The sequence below is a fragment of the Nothobranchius furzeri genome, chromosome 5 (genome assembly GCF_043380555.1).
Source record: "Nothobranchius furzeri strain GRZ-AD chromosome 5, NfurGRZ-RIMD1, whole genome shotgun sequence".
Classification (NCBI taxonomy): domain Eukaryota; kingdom Metazoa; phylum Chordata; class Actinopteri; order Cyprinodontiformes; family Nothobranchiidae; genus Nothobranchius; species Nothobranchius furzeri.
Window position 1 is genome coordinate 65,219,200 of NC_091745.1, and position 20,568 is coordinate 65,239,767.

At 40.8% G+C, this 20,568-nt stretch overlaps 1 protein-coding gene across 1 annotated transcript; it reads right to left on the reverse strand.

The window, feature by feature from the left end:
* Positions 1-5,941: 5,941 nt before the first annotated feature.
* LOC129163426 (cortexin-3) lies at positions 5,942-19,894 on the reverse strand. Its single transcript, XM_054740893.2, has 2 exons — positions 19,637-19,894; positions 5,942-7,104 (listed from the first exon to the last, which is right to left on the reverse strand). The coding sequence occupies exon 2, from the start codon at positions 7,027-7,029 to the stop codon at positions 6,778-6,780; it is 252 nt and encodes an 83-aa protein (XP_054596868.1). The 5' UTR covers positions 7,030-7,104; positions 19,637-19,894; the 3' UTR covers positions 5,942-6,777.
* Between the last annotated feature and the right edge of the window lie 674 nt (positions 19,895-20,568).

Consider the following 20,568-nt stretch of genomic DNA (forward strand, 5'->3'; position numbering starts at 1 on the left):
ACCTTAGTTGAGGCAAGTGAGGCCTGCAGTTCTTTAGAAGTTATCCTGGGGTCTTTTGTGACCTCTCGAATGAGTTGTCTCTGCGCTCTTGGGGTAATTTTGGTCAGCAGCCCACTCCTGGGAAGGTTCACCACTGTTCCATGTTGTTGCCATTTGTGGATAATGGCTCTTCCTGTGGTTCGCTGGAGTCCCAAAGCTTTAGAAATGGCTTTATAACCTTTACCAGACTGATAGATCTCAATTACTTTTGTTCTCATTTGTTCTTGAATTTCTTTGGATCTTGGCATGAAGTCTAGATTTTGAGGTGCTTTTGGCCTACTTCTCTGTGTCAGGCAGCTCATATTTAAGTGATTTCTTGATTGAAACAGGTGTGGCAGTAAACAGGCTTTTGGGTGGCTACAGAAATTGAACTCAGGTGTGAAACACCACAGTTGGGTTATTTTTTAACAAGGGGGGCAATGACTTTTTCACACAGGGCAATGTAGGTTTGGATTTTGTTCTCTCCCTAAATAATAAAAACCATCATTTCAAAACTGCATTTTGTGTTTACTTGTGTTATCTTTGACTAATGGTTAAATGTGTTTGATGATCAGACACATTTTGTGTGACAAACATGCAAAAGAATAAGAAACCAGGAAGGGGGCAAATAGTTTTTCACACCACTGTATTTATCTGCTCCAACACACCTGTTCAGCAGCTTATCAAGCTCTGCAGAAGCCAGTTAATCATCTGCTGAATATAATCAAGTGTGTTGGAGCAGAGAAAAACCTAAAACAGGATCTCAAGGACCAGGGTAAGAAGAGACCTCTGTTTTAACCTCAAATGTGTCACATATGATAAGCTCTGCATCTTTAACAAAAAAAATTTCAAAAACGGTTTTCTGGAATCCTGGACGATGGGCAAATTTAATTCATTTTCATATAATTCTATAATTTATTATATTATTCTAAAATGGATAATTAGATTTATTATTTTTATTTGATATTTCAGGCTTTAATTGGACCTTGCATCAGCAATCAAAATAAACATACATGCACATACACAGCTGTAAAATGTGATGGGAAAACAGATCCCTGCAGAGAGAATCTGGAAACTCTCTCACTAACAGTGAAAACATGACAGCTCTTGGATATCACCATACTGGAGAAACGAGAAATACTAGTCAGTTAACGATCGTGCAGTTATGTATTTATAAAGACAGGAGGAGAGCATTAAATGGCACGCTGAATAAGAATAATATGTGAATTGGTTGTAGGTCAAGTAACTAACAGCCAGATTATTTTGGGGGGGGGGATGTAGATGCAGAAGTCAGAACTTTTAAGATAATCTTAAAGGAAAAAAAATGTTTTTCACCTTCCTACTGTTTTCAAACTGGTTTCAGTGGTTCTTGAGCCATAAACTTGACTAAATTTACATTGGACAGCATTCTGTAGCCCTCTGCTGACCAGAAACCACACTTGGTTTTGTGGTTTAGGAAGTGTTCATTTCATTGACTAAATATTTTCCCTTTTTTTTTCTCTTGTGACGAATGAATTTTGACCAACACTCTTTTTAGGAAGCTAAAGGAGGCTGTAAAATCACAGACTGATGGTGACCTGGCTTTGTTGCAGCTGGACTTTTAAGTAATAATAATTTTTTGTCCAACAGTGTGGATCTTTTTACTGAGTAGCTTATTTTAGTATCATTTGGCTAGCATGAGCTCATTGTTAGCACTAGCTACAACAGGCTGTGGCAGGGTTTTTATGACAGTTGTAATTCCACTTTCAACCAGTAGGAGGTTAGCTAGTTTAAAAGAGCATGACGGTAAATGTTGTGACCTGTGGAGCAGAAACCATGCAACCTCGGTGTGACTTCTCAGACTTTGATGGTCCTTCACTTAATTCCATCAAGAGAATGCAACGCTGACTGTAGTTTTCTGGCGCTGAAGTTTCCGGATCTGCTCAGGGTCCTGCTCCTGCTGATGACGTCATCATACTACGGCAATAATGCTCGGCCAAAATATATTGCATCTCTTTTTCAATTCTGTTCTTTACCAAACCTCCTTCCACATTTGTTTTGGAAAGCAGTTTTGTTATTAAATTCATGTTTCTTACTGCCTAAATGTTTCTGAACGTTGTAATGTCGTGGTAATGCCATAAAGAAGGAAAGGAGTGAAACATGTCAGAAGGGAACATGGCGTCTGATATGGCGTCCCCCAAAGCCAGTATGCTATGTATTTTAGACCTGATTTTTATGGTTATATCTTATGAAGCCACCAATAATTTTCTTTTTATTCATTTTCAACAACATTTGATGAATATTTCCAGAGATTAAAGACAAAACTACACACTGCCACTTTAAGTGGCAGCGTGTAGTTTTTACTGCAAATTTGATTCAAACCTTCTATCTATATGAGAAAGAAGTCATTAGCTCTTGGGAATAAAGGGAATCTGTGCTGAATCCATGACCTAGTATCAATAGTCCCTCCCTTATGCCATCTCCCATTCACACGAGAATAATCCCTTCCAACCTGTTCAGAGACCATTAAATTAACTGGTGACGGAACGGTGAAATGGGGCATTTGGGAGGGCATACATTTGGTGTGAGGCATCGGAGCACGTTCAGCAGAGAATAAAAATACTTTAATTATCAGAGACTTTCTTTATTGTGAGTCACGTTGCACAAAGCATGGCTGTGCTATTGATCCATAATGGCTCATGCTCCCTCCTGCCGCGTAGGGGTGTGTTCAGATTGGATGTTATCATTGTTTGGCATGAGTTAATGAGATTTCAGGGACCGAAAATGGACGCTTTCATTCCCAAATGATGAGCCTCTGTTCTGGGTATTGCCTGAAATGATAACCGTTTCAGACTCCTGTGGCGATACTAAAAAAAACTATTTCTGGGTAAGCAGAGAATTTATGAAGACCGATAAAGTCAGACGTCGGTTATTTCCACATAAACAGACCTCAGATCTCACTCTCATGTCCAAATAATCTGCTCTACTTGCAAATTGTCTCTGTGCTGTGGGGGACACAGTGTGTCAGAGCAGAGGTTTGTGATTAAAATGAATATTAAATGTGTTCCTCTAACTTAACTTTAACAGTGATAATCAGCCGTGGATGACATTCAGATTTAAAACACAAACAGTGAGCGGGCCTCGGCAGACGGGTCGTCTTTTACATAATAATCCAAAAAGCACAGACTGCACATTTGTCTTCTGTGGGATCGGTTCTCATTTAAAATTCTGATCCACACTCGTTCCTCTGCCCTGCCTTCAAAATAAATGTATATATTTAAACAGTGGAAGCATTGATATCAGCAGAATTATAAAGTAACCCAACAGATTTAGACATTCTCACAAAAAAATCGCTTTTGCTGGATCTATTCAGTTTTTGCATCTGTAAGAGAAGATAAAGGAATGACTGCATATCGTCATATTCAGTGCTTGTGTGAGAGATTGTTATTCTGCGAGGTATTCTGGAGGGTTTTGGTTCATCGAGAAGCCTGTGTGTGTGTGTGTGTGTGTGTGTGCGTGCAGCCAGACACCATGTCTGGGTTCATAGAAAACCAATCGAGACACCTGCTGGCTACCGCTGCCAGTCAATGATAAAATGGGAAAGGGTATGTGGACGTGTGGGCCTCTGGCACAAACAGCTGCCTGGTAAAGGTCAGCTGGGATCGAAAGAACAGTTTCTTCACTTATTTTTATTTGTTTATCATCAATACGTTTGACCTCCCGGTGAATGAACCAGATGGAATAAACACATTAACAAGGCGGTTGTGGGCTCTGATCATTTTATTACAAAAGTGCAGCGGCTCTAGGCGGAGAAATAAGAACAAAAATAAAAACAGATAGAAAATAAACTGATTTCAGAGCAGACAGGAAAAAGCTGTTGGAGCAACTGACCCACAGCTACAACGTCAGGGTGTAAGCACTGCACCATTTATCATGCACTGACAAAACACTCAGGAGAGATGCATGCAAGGAAAAGAAAGGAAACACCACCTCAGCACAACATTGCAACATCTGCATTATGCAGTAAAAGGCCACAGCAGATAACAACAACGTCACATTTCATCAAAAGGGTCACAGTTTACTTCATGTCCTGGCAGGGGCAAAAATCAGGGAACAAAGGGATGGTTTAGTTTGTATTTCAGCAGGTAGTGTGACATCTGTGAAGAGCAAACCCAACGATGCAAGGTCTCGGTGTGTTTGCCACCAATGATATTGTAAACAATCTACACTATAAGGCGCACAGTTGAAAAGTTGTCCAACATAAGAGCCACAACATCACTCCGTAAAGGGTTGACTGTGAAAACACTTTCATCTTTCACATCAACACACTGCAGATCTGGCATACCAACTGTCAATATACCATCTGCAGGCAGTAAAATGCTGTTAGAATGATTATAAAACACACACACATATGTACAGACATTAAAGGAAGAAAAAAAGATTTAAAAACAAAATATGAACCCATTTTCTCTTTTTCCTAAAACACACACACACACACACACACACACACACACACACACACACACACACACACACACACACACACACACACGCACGCACGCACGCACGCACACACACACACACACACATATATATTTTTTAGGCACACAATACGGTACAGTAAACATTTTTTTCTTTTATCAACACCTCTTTGTTATTGACAGCTAAAGACGTGGACATTGAAGGACCCTCCATGACCGAAAGGACAAATATGCTCTTCTTTTTCTTAATAAACACACACATACACACACACGCACACACACACACACACACACACACACACACACACACACACACACACACACACACACACACACACACACACACACACACACACACACACACACACACACACACACACACACACACACACACACACACACACACACACACACAGAACAGGTAGTACCCTGCTGGCATCTGCCTCTTTACACCTTTCCTAAAAATTAAAGGGACCTTTTCAGTCAAAATGTTGCTCTTTGTGATTGTGAAACCTGCTTGATGACCCTACAACAAGTCATCTTCATGACCTTTCCTTCCTGGTCAGAAGGTTAAGACTCATATCTTACAAAGACATAAGGCAATAACTTCTTCCTTGGCCGGTCAATTTGCACCAAGTCTTTTGGATCTTTTTACAAATTAAAGCAAAAATACTATAAAAACAAATGACCTCAAATATTCGCAATGTCATTTTCAGCTATTTTAAACACTGATTGTCTAGAATAATGATACAAATCCTAGAACATAAGAGATAGTGATTGCGTGTAAACACAGTCATAAATCATCTGGCTTGTGTTTTCAAAGCAGCTGGACCCTGTGAGAGGCATGGGTTAGTGTGCATGAGGGGTGAGATTAGGGTGTAAAACAGGTGAGGTTTGGGTGTAGGAAGGGTGAGATTAGAGTTAGGGTGTAGGAGGGATGAGATTAGGGTGCAGGAGGAGTGAAGTTAGGGTGCAGGAGGAGTGAGGTTAGGGTGCAGGAGGAGTGAAGTTAGGGTGCAGGAGGAGTGAGGTTAGGGTGCAGGAGGAGTGAAGTTAGGGTGCAGGAGGAGTGAAGTTAGGGTGCAGGAGGAGTGAGGTTAGGGTGCAGGAGGAGTGAAGTTAGGGTGCAGGAGGAGTGAGGTTAGGGTGCAGGAGGAGTGAAGTTAGGGTGCAGGAGGAGTGAAGTTAGGGTGCAGGAGGAGTGAGGTTAGGGTGCAGGAGGAGTGAAGTTAGGGTGCAGGAGGAGTGAGGTTAGGGTGCAGGAGGAGTGAAGTTAGGGTGCAGGAGGAGTGAGGTTAGGGTGCAGGAGGAGTGAAGTTAGGGTGCAGGAGGAGTGAGGTTAGAGTGCAGGAGGAGTGAGATTAGGGTGCAGGAGGAGTGAAGTTAGGGTGCAGGAGGAGTGAGGTTAGAGTGCAGGAGGAGTGAGATTAGGGTGCAGGAGGAGTGAGGTTAGGGTGCAGGAGGAGTGAGGTTAGAGTGCAGGAGGAGTGAGGTTAGGGTACAGGAGGAGTGAAGTTAGGGTGCAGGAGGAGTGAGGTTAGGGTGCAGGAGGTGTGAGGTTAGGGTACAGGAGGAGTGAAGTTAGGGTGCAGGAGGAGTGAGGTTAGAGTGCAGGAGGAGTGAGATTAGGGTGCAGGAGGAGTGAGGTTAGGGTGCAGGAGGAGTGAGGTTAGAGTGCAGGAGGAGTGAGATTAGGGTGCAGGAGGAGTGAGGTTAGGGTACAGGAGGAGTGAAGTTAGGGTGCAGGAGGAGTGAGGTTAGGGTGCAGGAGGAGTGAAGTTAGGGTGCAGGAGGAGTGAGGTTAGGGTGCAGGAGGAGTGAAGTTAGGGTGCAGGAGGTGTGAAGTTAGGGTGCAGGAGGAGTGAGGTTAGGGTGCAGGAGGAGTGAAGTTAGGGTGCAGGAGGTGTGAAGTTAGGGTGCAGGAGGAGTGAGGTTAGGGCGCAGGAGGGGTGAGGTAGTCCACACAAGAACTGAACGGGGGTGTGAACTGTTTTCTGGTTCTGGTTCTTCATATTCGTGGCTGGTTTTGATAAACAAGCTTCGTTCTTCTCTTCTGATTGTTCTTTTTTCTTTTACAGAGAATTTTCCGCTTTGGCAGGATGAAGCTGCTAAATTATTTTTGAGAAAAGCTTGCTGTAAAAATGTATTCTTTAGATGTGTTTTCAGAAGATTTTCTGGGTTTCTTCCTTTCCTGGTGAATCTGAAGTCATCTGTCCTTTCAGACCAAAGTACCAGGTAAGCGTCAAATCAGTCAATTGTGTAATTTATGGTTTTTCTAATTGGGTTGGGTTAGGGCTCTTCAGACGATGCGGTAATCAAACGTGTCTTTCTCGGTGTGGTCTGTCCAGTTGGATGAGGGCATGCTGCGGTAAGGGTCCAGCAGGATGCGGAAGCAACGCACAATGAGCAGGGCCAGGAAGATGAAGAGCAGCAGCACAAAAACGAAGGCGGCCTTCTGCTCCAGCGTCAGGTACGAAGGTTCATGATAGCCGCCTCCCGAATAGGGAAGCGTGTGGCTTATGAGGCCCTCGGCCATCCGGGGCACATCCATGTTTGACCGTCTGGGCTCCAGCTTTGTGCCTTTTGTTGACAGATTTCAGAGGAAAGTGGGTTTGGACAATGAGACCTGTGCAAAAATCCAAATACATGAGTTAGAAATCATGCCTTCTGAGGTTTGACCATTGAAACACAAACTATTAGACTTCATGCAGGTGGAGATAAAACGTAGACAAGTCTATTTTTAGAAGTTCAGGCATAAAGCCAGCTCAGTAAGTAACAACGTCTCCGAGGAGTCCTTTGGCCCTGGATTTAAACAGCTCAGGGGGTTGTTCTGGCACTCCGGGGTTTTACTTATGCAACATTTACTGGAGCCGATGATGCTCCAGAGGTAAATAAGTCACTGGCATCATTAGACACCATGATGCTGTGAGATTGCCAACCCTGTACTCTCGTATGCAGCCAATATGCAACAGCAATTTAATTTTGATGAAAACATTTATATTGAGCACAGTCATATATAAAGAAAATGAATTTCTCTCCCTGGACAAATTAAATGAAGCATGAAAACAGACAGGTTTACAGCAGGCTGGTGGAGGACTGATTACCAAGAAAAGAATTACAACAGGAAACCAGAACAAAATGTATATATTTTAACAGGTTTTGGCTCATTTACTACGTGTTTTATGATGTAATTTCTGTCCGACTGATATGCTTATGACTTTCATGAAGGCTCTGCTTCTTCACTCAATCATTTTAAAGCACTTTAGCCTGCCTGTAAATAAAATATGGACTTAACCACTGTGGTGTCCTCCACTGGTTTGTGGATTCATGTCCAGATCCTTCACTGTACTGTATTTGGCTGGGTTTTAAATGGCAAAAACATCATAGTTCACAATTTTATCACAGTTGACAGTGTTTTGATTATTTTTCTGTTAGTATTTTCACACCAGGATAGTCCAGGAGACCTAGTTTGATTGGTTTGCACTATAATATCACATCACACGTTCACAGGTTGGCTACTGCTCTTTTGAGGTGATTTTGCCCAAAACGAGCACTGACCTTCAACGAACAGAGCAAAAGGAAAAAAAAACTCGACTTATTCATTAACCAAGACCAAAAACAGAAATCTCACCTTTTTTGCTGACTTGTTCACGGTAAAAAACCCAGAGTACCTTCAAACAAACGCATACATATTTCTGTTTACGGCGGCTTCTTCAGATTTGAACAACATTATGCTTATGTTTATGTTTATTTATTTAGCAGACGCTTTTATCCAAAGCGACTTACAATTTATAACCTATAGGGCATGTTGTGATCTGTGGGGGAAACCGGAGTACCCAGAGGAAACCCACGCATGCATGGGGAGAACACGCAACTCCACGCAGAAAGGCCGTAGCCGAGTTTCGAACCTGCAACCTTCATGCTGCGAGGCAACAGTGCTAACCACTGCGCCACCATGCAGCCCGCCACCAACATTTAACATTCCAGAGCAAATGAAATCAGTGGTAGACCTGTGTTGGTGTTTGCTAATCAGAGGTGAGATGACAGAATATTACATATTACAATATTACATTTCTCCCTAGTTAGGTGAGTGTGAGTTCTGCCTCTGAGCTAGATGCTCTCTCACCCTACCAGCAGTCAGTTGTCACTAGCTTGGGGGTGAGACTGGATGCAGAACTCAAACTGGAATCTCACATTAATATGGTTGTAAGAGCCTGCTTCTGTAACCTGCAATGGCTGGCAAAAGTCAAGCCACAGTTGTCCCAAGCACATCTGGAGTCAGTGCTCCACACATTTTTTTTCTAGGCTCGACTACTGTAACGCTCTATATGTTGGGTTGGGTTGAGGCAGGCTGTAATGAATCGTCTCCAGTTGGTTCAGACCTCGGCAGCCAGGTTTCTGACAGGGACGAGGAAATCAGCACATATTACTCCTGTGCTGTCATTGTTACACTGGCTTCCCGTGGTCTTTCGGGTGAAATTTAAGGTCCTCTACTTTGTCTACCGGTCTCTATGTGGTGGTGCTCCACCATACTTAGCAGCACAATTAACACGGCACACCCCATCTCGATCTCTACGCTCGGCAGAGCCAGAGCTACTGACTGTTCCTCACTCTCGGTATAGATCCAGAGGAGATCGGGCTTTCTCGGTCTTGGCTCCATCCATCTAGAATTAGCTGCCACTCAGCATCAAACAGTCACCCTCACTGCATGTCTTCAAGAGTCGCTTGAAGACTCATTTTTATCGTTTGGCTTTTATGTGACTTGGTTTTATGCTTCTTTGTCCTTCTTTTAAATATATATTTTTGTATGTAGTTTAAGGACTGTTTAATCACTCTGTTTTTATTTTAATCTATGTTATGTTCAGCACCTTGAGCTTCCACAGAGGCGGTGGCAGGCGCTCTATAAATAAAGTTTGATTGATTGATTGAATATCAGGAAACAAGACTCCAAATCCTGCTTTGTTCCGCTTAACTCTGATCTGGTTCACTTCCAGTTCCTGAAACAGGAGTGCCAGAGTTATTTTTCTAAGAGATCAACTCACAAGGTATTCATTTATACTGTGGACCACTGCAAATGTGTTGAAAAACTGCTGAACTTGGTCTTTAACACGTATATGCACATCAGTAGAATATAACAGTGAATGATTTATTGTGATTCAACCACTTTGCTACTTCTGCTGAGGTAAGAACTTTTGAGCGATATGGGGTGCAGCCCTAGCCTGGCAAGCCATCATATTTATGTAAATATATAATCTGGACTTCTACAGAGCTCAAGAGCTGAATCTACAGACATCTTTCAAACTATCTCTGCATGCAACTGGGCAGCTCCACCAGTCAGAGCAACAAACAACATGATGTATTCAAAGCAGCAGAAATCAGTAAACATACATGGTCAAAGAAGAGGAACCTCTATCTGCTCATGTCTCAAAGGAAAGCCCAAGGCTGAATCGTCCAAAGTTGATGCCAAAGCTGTTTCAAACAAGCGCCGTTCCTGAGCTGCCGCCATCTTTGTTGTTTACCCCGTAGCAGTTATGCTGTCACCTTAGAGGCAAAAGCTCTATGTGGTAAGTCTGCCTAATGTCTTTATACAAAAATAGAGCACTGTGATTGGCCCTAACCTTACCTGAGCCAATGGTAGACCTGAGGCTACACCAACCAGGAGGGCAAAATATTTTGCTACCGCTGCCGTTCGTCTAGATTTCTAGGCGAGTGCAGACTTACAATACTGCCAAAAATGTATCACTACTTCATGAGAACTGGTGATGAAGTTACTTATAACAATTTCACAAAAATAAATCTAAAAACAAATGGTTTATCTCTGAGTTAGCAGAACAAATGAAAAAAGATTATTTTTCCTCCTTTATTTTCGTGGGCCTCTTGTTCTGTGCATCATGCTGGCACCTAATTATTATTGTGCACATAGGAGAATAAATGCATTACTGTATTGTGTCTTTTATATTTAATGGGGCTCTTTCGATGACACTTTTTTATGAGCCCTAAATGACACAGGTTTCTTGTTTGGTCTATGCCTGAGTCCAGAGGAGCTCCATACCTGCCCAAATGAGGCAGACCCTCTGATACAGTCAGTTTAAAGTAGACTAAACCACTCGGTTGCAAAATGCTGTAGCACAAAAATATTTGGGTTTTTTGCTATTTAAAAAATCTCAAACCTCAAATATTTTATAGCATTTGAAGTTGCATTGCATTTTACACCCGCTGCTGTTGAAATAAGTATTTATACACCGACTGTACAGGAAGTGCAGAATTATTAGGCAAGTTGTATTTCTGAGGAATAATTTTATTATTGAACAACAACCATGTTCTCAATTAACCCAAAAAACTCATTAATATCAAAGCTGAATGTTTTTGGAAGTAGTTTTTAGTTTGTTTTTAGTTTTAGCTATTTTAGGGGGGTATCTGTGTGTGCAGGTGACTATTACTGTGCATAATTATTAGGCAACTTAACAAAAAACAAAAATGTACCCATTTCAATCATTTTATTTTTACCAGTGAAACCAATATAACACCTCCACATTCACAAATATACATTTCTGACATTCAAAAACAATACAAAAACAAATCAGCGACCAATATAGCCACCTTTCTTTGCAAGGACACTCAAAAGCCTGCCATCCATGGATTCTGTCAGTGTTTTGATCTGATCACCATCAACATTGCATGCAGCAGCAACCACAGCCTCCCAGACACTGTTCAGAGAGGTGTACCGTTTTCCCTCCTTGTAAATCTCACATTTGATGATGGACCATGGACGTAATTTAGGGGGGGGGGGGGGGGGGGGGGACAGGGGGGACATGTCCCCCTCACTTTCTCCAAAGTCAAGTTTTCACCCTTGCACTTTTTACCAATACTTTATATTAAATTGGCACTGGTTGAGCTCTAGGACCAAGCAGAAAACAACCATTTGTGTTGAAGCCTGTTTCCCATTAGAACATACTGTAAAGACCCCCCCCCCCCCCCCCCCCACACACACACACACGTGTCCCCCCCACTTCTAAAGTGAAAATTACGTCCATGTGATGGACCACACGTTCTCAATGGGGTTCAGATCAGGTGAACAAGGAGGCCATGTTGTTAGTTTTTCTTCTTTTATACCCTTTCTTGCCAGCCACGCTGTGGAGTACTTGGACGCGTGTGATGGAGCATTGTCCTGCATGAAAATCATGTTTTTCTTGAAGGATGCAAACTGCTTCCTGTACCACTGCTTGAAGAAGGTGTCTTCCAGAAACTGGCAGTAGGACTGGGAGTTGAGCTTGACTCTATCCTCAACCCAAAAAGCCCCCTCAAGCTCATCTTTGATGATACCAGCCCAAACCAGTACTCCACCTCCACCTTGCTGGCGTCTGAGTCGGACTGGAGCTCTCTGCCCTTTACCAATCCAGCCACGGGCCCATCCATCTGGCCCATCAAGACTCACTCTCGTTTCATCAGTCCATAAAACCTTAGAAAAATCAGTCTTGAGATGTTTCTTGGCCCAGTCTTGACGTTTCAGCTTGTGTGCCTTGTTCAGTGGTGGTCGTCTTTCAGCCTTTCTTACCTTGGCCATGTCTCTGAGTATTGCACACCTTGTGCTTTTGGGCACTCCAGTGGTGTTCCAGCTCTGAAATATGGCCAAACTGGTGGCAAGTGGCATCTTGGCAGCTGCACGCTTGACTTTTCTCAGTTGATGGGCAGTTATTTTGCGCCTTGGTTTGTCCACACGATTCTTGTGACCCTGTTGACTATTTTGAATGAAACGCTTGATTGTTCGATGATCACGCTTCAGAAGCTTTGCAATTTTAAGACTGCTACATCCCTCTGCAAGATATCTCACTATTTTTGACCTTTCTGAGCCTGTCAAGTCCTTCTTTTGACCCATTTTGCCAAAGGAAAGGAAGTTGCCTAATAGTTATGCACACCTGATATAGGGTGTTGATGTCATTAGACCACACCCCTTCTCATTCCAGAGATGCACATCACCTAATACGCTTAATTGGTAGTAGGCTTTCGAGCCTATACAGCTTGGAGTAAGACAACATGCATGAAGAGGATGATGTGGACAAAATACTCATTTGCCTAATAATTCTGCACTCCCTGTAGACCAGAAGTACAACACACATGTTCTGATGCACACAATGTAAAACCCCACCAGACAGCATTCCCTTTGACAGCTGTATTATTTCTGAGATTTGGGTTATTATTCATTCTGAGCAGCTGTTCGCTCAGTTTTCCTGCTGCAAATTCTCTCTTCTTATCCTCGCCGAGAGCACGACAAGTGTTGCTCGCTGTAGCTGAGATGCTGACGCACTTTGAACAACCCCTTTAAAAAAAAGGTAATTATCCTTTTCAGGCACTTCAGCACAAACTACATTAAGGCATTTCATACACTACAAGTATCAGTTACTCTCCAATCTCACAAACATGCCTTGTTATGTTGTTTCTAACACTTTATGATTAATTCATATGTAAAAACGCAGAGTCTGTGTCATGATTTGGTGAGGTGCAGGATCCAGATGCAGCCAGGCAAACTCAAAAATGCTTTAGTATAAGGTAAACACAGGAACTCTGATAGAGACGGACTAACTTTCACCTCCGTACTGCATTTGGTGTGAAACAGTCTTGAGAGCTATGCCAGTTTTTCCCAGTATTTGTAGAAAATTAGAAGAATTAAACACAAGGACACAGTTAAAGAATTAGGGAAATCAAAAACATAAAAATATGAGGGTGATAGTTAACCTTAAAAATAGTAAAGCGCTTAAGGTTTTAATTATAATTGTAACTTCAGTTTAGTCCTTTGATTTTATAAGAAAAGCTGTTCGGTCCTATTTCATATTTTAAAGAGTAAAAAAACTGTGAATTTAAATAGAATTTGGGTTATGAAACTTTGTCTTTGCAAAAATTTAAATGAAAAAAAAAACTGCTAAAGCCATCAATTCTTATTTAAATATAAACTTTTCGGTCCAAGCAGTCATGCCAAAGGGCTGAAGAGTCACACGAGGCTCCCGAGCTGAAGAATGCAGACTTCTTACATTAATTTAATTATAATGATGTAATGAAAAGGATGTAAAACTAGTTACTGAAATAAATAAATCACAAGACTATTTATAATGAAATCAGCTCCAACTGGCCATCAGTAATAAAGCAGGTACGTGGTCACTACCTCTGGACAGGGGCGCCTCCAGAAAATGTTGATGTGGGTGGCCAGACAACGCCAAAGAAAGTTTTGAGGTGGCACACCAAATTGATCCTTGTGGTAACTCTGGGAGAGTTTAGCCGGTGACGATTGTGCCACATTTAATAAAAAAAATATTTAAAATAAAAAAAGGCACATATCCAAAACATTTAGCTACAATTTTACAAACACATACATTTAAGAAAAATACATTTCAGTTATTTAAAATATTATTTAAAATTGTATTTTTAAATGTTTTTGTTTTGTTGTTTAATTCACCTTTTGCTGTGTTCACAAAAATGGAGATAATTTTTTTAAAAGGGTTAGCAGCAGAAATATATGTATTTTTTAATTCTGATTATTTCTTTACTCATGAATTATATTATTTTTATTTTGTTTTACAATTATGTCTTCAATAAATAAGATCAAGTTATGGTTTGAGTGAACATTAATATGATTTATTGACACTGGTTTTTGCTGGAGGGGGCAGCAAATTTCTAGGTGCCAACCCTTGGGGGCACCATTGCCTCTGGAGGTCTTTTAAGCCTATTTAAAATTCCTGCAAGTATTTTTGTTTATATGAACAGAAAATGGAGAACGACAACTATTGTGTTTTTCTTTGTGTCTAGACTGTGACCTTGTCTGAATACCAAGTTAGAGAACTGCAAGTGGTTGGTTTATACTATTCAGATACACAGGCAAAACAAAAAAGACCCAAACACAAGAATTTCTTTCCTTCCCTGGCCTGCAGCTGTGTGAATCATTAGTTCTGACAGCATGGGGCCTAACAAATAAAAATTAGAGAAGAGGACAGTTGCAGTACCTTTTCTCCAGGCGGGAGCGGGGTAAATTAATCAATTCCAAAACAGCCAGGGGGATTATTTGGAGTCGTTTCTCCAGCTGAGCAAAGTCCCACGAGAAATGCAAACTAGCCCCAAAATTCATCTGCTTCATGCACAAAACAAGAATGGTACAAATCAGCTTATTTAAATATTATATATGAGAGTCCTGAAACACAAAAGGCTGTTTTTCATGTTAAAGATAAGGAGTTTACACGGCTTCTAGCTGCGGCAAAAAAATCTATTAGAGAGAAGAATGGGAACAGTTCCAAAGGGATTGTGAAGTTAAGAGTTAATTAATTAATACTTGTATGGAAAGTCACATTTTTATCTATTGCTTCATTTGTCTTAACCAGTAGCTGTAGAAGATGTTTTTCTGGAGCATTTTTTTTGCCATATTCCTTAAAATGCTCTTAACATGATGATGGCAACTAAATTAAATATCTTTTATATATTCATTCTGTGTTTTTCTTCTGAATACATTTAAAGTTCTTTTTTTCAACTCAGAAAGATTTTTTTTTCCTTGCTGACAGTTTCAATCCCTCCTGCGATCTTCATCAGAGCTAGCCGCTAATGGCGGCGTCACTTCCCTCTCCGCTTATCCGCGGGAAGCAGGAACCATGAAAAGAGACGATGGGGCCTACACATTAGATCATGCACGGAACTGTGTCATCAATTAGGAGAGCACGGGCAGCAGAGGGCGATACCGTCCTCTGCTGCCCGCAGATAAACGGAGAGGGCAGTGACGCCGCCATTAGCAGCTAGCTCTGATGAAGATCGCAGAAGTGATCGAAAATGTCAGCAAGGTAAAAATCTTATTTGTGTTTAAAAAAGAACTTAAAAATGCAATTAATTAAATGTTTTGTCAACAAAAGAATAATTTGAATTGCCTCTGAAAGGTACAATCCTGTAAAATTCACATTCAATCATTGTGAACGTCCCGTTACGATTTGATCCGGATCCATCTGCCAAAATGTTCTCTGACCTCCCCTCCCTTCTCTATGTGCACAAATCATCATCATCATCATCATCATCATCATCATCATCATCATCATCATCTATTTATTCATTTGTTGCACCTTTTTACCAGCAGTCAAGGTGGCCCAAAGGGCTTTATTCTCAAGCCAAACAATATAAAAACATATTAAAACATAAATCCAGAAAATATTGAAATAACACAAATAAAACTAACTATGTTACAAAGTTGTGCAATAGAAACAATAAAAATCCAAACCTAAAAAAAGTGGCCTTTGTTTGCTCTGCAACATTGACATTTTATCTCCACAAATAACCCAAGCCTGAAGGAGTTCTGCTGTGTTGTGGAGTTGCTAATGCTAATGGTTAGCTTCTGCTTGCAAGATGTGCTCTGCTCTCTCCTGGACACTAAACGACAGCCTTCCCCCGGTCACAAACCAAGATGGCTGAGTCCATGAATGCTAGTTTTACAGTGGGAGGTAAATCTGACTGGCTTTTCTAATTCGAGCATTTCCCTGCCAATTTTCTTTCGGTGGCTAATGCAGGAAATAAGTTTAGCGGACTCTTTTGTTTTACACAGTTTAGTAAAAAAATAGTTTTTCACCTTATATATTTCGGCTGATGCCTCTAGTCATCAGAGTCGCCGGTGTTGATGACGTCACATCCGCGGGCAGCAGAGGACGATGTCGCCCTCTGCTGCCCGCGTTCTCCTTGCTGGTGACGCTGTCCATGTGTGATGTGAATACTACATCGTCTCTGTTCATGATTTTGTGTCCACCTCTCCTTTTTTCAATCATTTCTTTGATCCATCTTTTGTATTTTTGTTGTTATGATCCGTGCGCTGTCCCAGTCCATTAAACCATTCTCCCTTGTGCGGTTTTCTGTTACGGCTGATTTCTTTATTGTACTTTCAGCGTCTTGTTTTGCTGTTCTTGTGTGTCTTTGGCTTGTTTTCCTCTCACACTCTTTGATGTTCTATTTTTCGTGTGTTGAGTTGGCGTCTGGTTTCTCCAACGTATGTTTTACTGAAGAGTTTGCAAGTATTTCTTATATGACTCCACATTTTTTATCTGACAATATATTTTCTTTTGGGTGAACCAGTCTTTTTCTAACTCACATGTGTGGTTTTGTTGGCTTGTTGATATCATGTTTTTGCATCGTTGTTATTATTCTTTCCATTATGCCTTTGATATATGGAAGGGTTATTACTGCTTTTGGTTCTAGTCTTTCTGTATTCTTGGTTCTTCTTACTGGTTTGTTTTTACTTTTCTATTTTTGTTTGTAGTTTTCCTTTTTTTATTGCCCATGTTGGGTATCCGCAGGTTTTAAATGCACTTTGTATGTGTTGGTCTTCTAGTTTACGATCTTTTTCTTCTGTTATTATATTTGCTCTGTGGTATAATGTTCTGATAACTTATTTTATGTTCCGTCTGTCTGCCTGGTTATTTTAATGCCTTTTTCTTCTTCATGTGTAAATTTTATGTTGTTGATGCGAGAACGACATCGTCCTCTGACCACCAGCACTGGCCCACTCTGATGATGACTAGAGTAACTAGCCGAAACATGTGAGTGAAAAGAAATTATTTTACTAAGCTGAGTAAAAAAAGATTATGAAGTCACACAGAACAAACGTACAAAAGATAAGACTATTTTCACTTTCAGCCTGGATGTGAAACTTAGAGTGACCAATCGTATTTCCAAAATAACAAGTAAAATCTGTTTGTGTTATCTTGGTCTTTAAAGACGTGTTTGCATGACTCAAACTCTCCTTTTTTGGGTTGTGTCCTTCAGTTATGCTTCAGTAAGCGTGTAGAGCCGTCTCAGAGACTGACAACAACTTGGGGAAAATGCTGAATACGTTATGAGACGACTCACAGTGACATGACAAGCAGAAACATAGTCTCTTTCTCCCTAATTTTTTTTCTGTCTGCAACTCATAAGACGTGGTGCGACCAGCCCTGAGCCCCACCTCACTGATCGGCAGCCTGTAATCCATCACACTTAAAACTCAAAAATGAAATTTCTCTGAGGTGATTCATGGCCCTCGCTGAGGTGAAAACGATAAGAACAGGGTTGTTTTTCTTTGCCGATTGGTATTCCATCAGTCTTTACAGTCAAATCATAATCTCATCGTCTCGTCGTCCAACGACACGGTCAGGTTACTGAGCATCACCCCACTGGGCCAAAAACCACTCTGTTATTTGTTCCAAGGTTATGTAATTCACTTCAAAGCCTCCTAACATTTATATCATCCACGGCTTCGGGACTGAGCGCCCAGAGTTGGGAGCTTTTCCCGACAGCATTTCAGAAAGATCCTTTAAACATTTAAGCTCCCGGTGACAACTTAAGAAAGAGCTACTCATCTGAAAAGGAGGTGCCAGAAACAGGTCATATTATCAATTTGCACTTATGAAGTAACACATTTCACGGAAAATAATGCAGTCCTGAAATAGTCTTTAGCTGAAAGAAACAAAAATACAACACCTGCATGTCAAAAAATGAATAAAAAGCAAAGAATTACTGAACAGTCTTCAAGGATTTTTGTAGGGCGGAAAGAAAAGGTGTGACAGGAACGCTGTGCCCATTTTAACAAACAAGTGAGACATTTTAGGAATGTGGATGTGATCTGCAGTTTCAGTCTGTGCCTGTTTGTCATGCTAAATGGCCAGTATTTGACATGGCCTTCTCAAATTCAAAAATACTTTATTAATCCCAGAGGGAAATTAGAGTCCGGGAGTCCTGGAACCCCCCAAGGTGCTTTACAACACAATCAGTCATTCACCCATTCACACCCTGGTGGTGATGAGCTACATTGTTGCCACACCTGCCCTGGGGCACACTGACAGAGGCAAGTCTGCTGTACACTGGTGCCACCAGTCCCTCCGAATACAGCAGGCAAGGTGGGTTAAGTGTCTTGCCCAAGGACACAACGAAAGCGACTGACTGAGAGGAGCTTGAACTTGCAACCTTCCAATTATGGGAGCGAGGACTTAACTTATGATTGGGATGTGTGTCAGCATGGAATTGTAACGGATTTTCTATAATATAGACCGATTTATCGGTTGACCAATGAATCAGGCCGGTATTTATCGTTTTGATATTTTTCTGTATTGGTCGATATTTGTCCTTTGTAAAGCTGATTTAAAGACAGGAGCATCCTCGAACAGCTCGGTACGTTTGCAGGGTTTATATTGAATTTTACATTCACTAATCTGCATAATAAGTACTTAATGTAGGCACAAAGTTTAGATTTTACAATGAGTTAAATTCAGAGTTCAAAAACAGATACTGCTCAAGAAATTTTGTGCATCAAATTATGTTATTAGTGACATTTTAGCTGGACAAAAGAGAGAAAATATCTGGATATACTGTAGGCTAAGAAAATCAGCCCATAAAATTTGGCAGTTCATACCAGCCATTGAGCTGAGCATGTTTTCTACATATCGGCATCGGTATCGACAAAAGAAAAAACAATATTGGTCGACCTCTAATTTTAACCTTCCCCTTATTTTTACAAAATGTCCATTTTTTAGTAAACTACAGAAAATATCAGTGAGTAATTTGATAAGAAATAAAAAAGCGATTGAACTGCTCATATATTATGCAATATAGTACATGATGTATATTTTAAATTGTGTTTATTATGACAAATATTTCAGCTGTAGTATTTAGTTAAAAATTATAATTCGCATAAAACCAACAGAAATTGCAAAAACTGACCAGCTGTCAGAAATAAATTAAATTCGTTATTTAGATGATTTCTTGCACATCTTGCATTTGAAATGCAACGATGGCAAAGAACTGCAAGAAAAGGCTGAGTAAAATGATTACAATTAGAACTTTGTGCATTTATCTCATTATAAATGTAATTTCACTGAGATAACAGGTGGACACGCCCACTTATTTTAAGCAGGAATCCTCAATAAATGATGCCCCACTGATACCGCCATTTGAATAAACACACACATACATATATAAACAGTGATGGATGTTAATTTTAGGGGTTGGATTCCTCCTTGTGCACGTGCATGAATAAAACGCGTCCAAATAAAATCGTTTAACGCTTTTTGCAAATTTCTGATTTCTGGACACAAAGACGAGTCTTTTCTCTCCAAAGCGCCTTAAAGAATAAAAACACCCCCATGCAGAAGCTGGAATGAACCAGAAGCACTAACCTGTTGTTATCAGAGGAGCTCCGGAATCCTTCAGCCACGCATCTCCATTCCGCCTGATGCGACGCGTTTTTTCAGCCAAACAAGCGCAGCGACGAACGAGACGCGTCCCGCAGCCCGCAGAGCTCCTCAGATCAGAAACTGGAAGAAAACACCTCAGTGATGATTTTTCTGTCTGTGCTGCTGGCTGAGCTCGGCAGACCTCACCCCTTCGCCACTCGGCTGTCTGATTACCCTCCCAAAAACGGAAGTACCCTGTCGCTACTGGCAACCTGTTGCCATAGCAATCCTCCAGGTGGGCATCACACACTGAGTGGAAAGGTGTGGTCCTGGAGCTCAGACAACTCAGATTTTAGTTTAGATTAAAAGAAAAAATAAATTAAATATCAGCTAATTTTTAATAAATTAGACTAAATTAAAATGTTAGAAATTTGAAATAAAGCAATTTTCTCCTCAGAAAATAGATGATATTGATATTTTTAGTCACATTTATAATGGTTTTTGACTGAGTGTGTGCATAAAATTGCACAAGATGAAACTAAAACTATAATAATTAACTATCAGCTGATTATTTGTTTGAATCAATATTTCTGGTAAATTAAAGATGACCAGGCCACCACTGCCACTGAGCATTGTGATCCACTGACTGTTTGAAAAATTGTATTAAAAATTTGCCTTTTTATTGTTTAAGTCTGTCTGACTCCAGAAAACATCACACCAATGGTTAACATTTCAGAAACTAACCAATAATCATCTCAACCAATCACTTCAATTTGTTGATTTGTGGATGTTGAACTGTAATTTTGTGTGATCTGAGCTGAGTCACCGCAGTCACACTGTAAAATTTTTACCTAAAGCTAAAGCCACCAAGGATCAACCTCAACTAAATCATGGTTTTAGGCTCACAGACGCTGAGCTGCTCTTTCATGTGGGTG

Excerpts from the sequence above, each read along its gene's own strand:
- LOC129163426 (XM_054740893.2), bottom strand. The coding sequence starts at position 7,029 with ATGGATGTGCCCCGGATGGCCGAGGGCCTCATAAGCCACACGCTTCCC.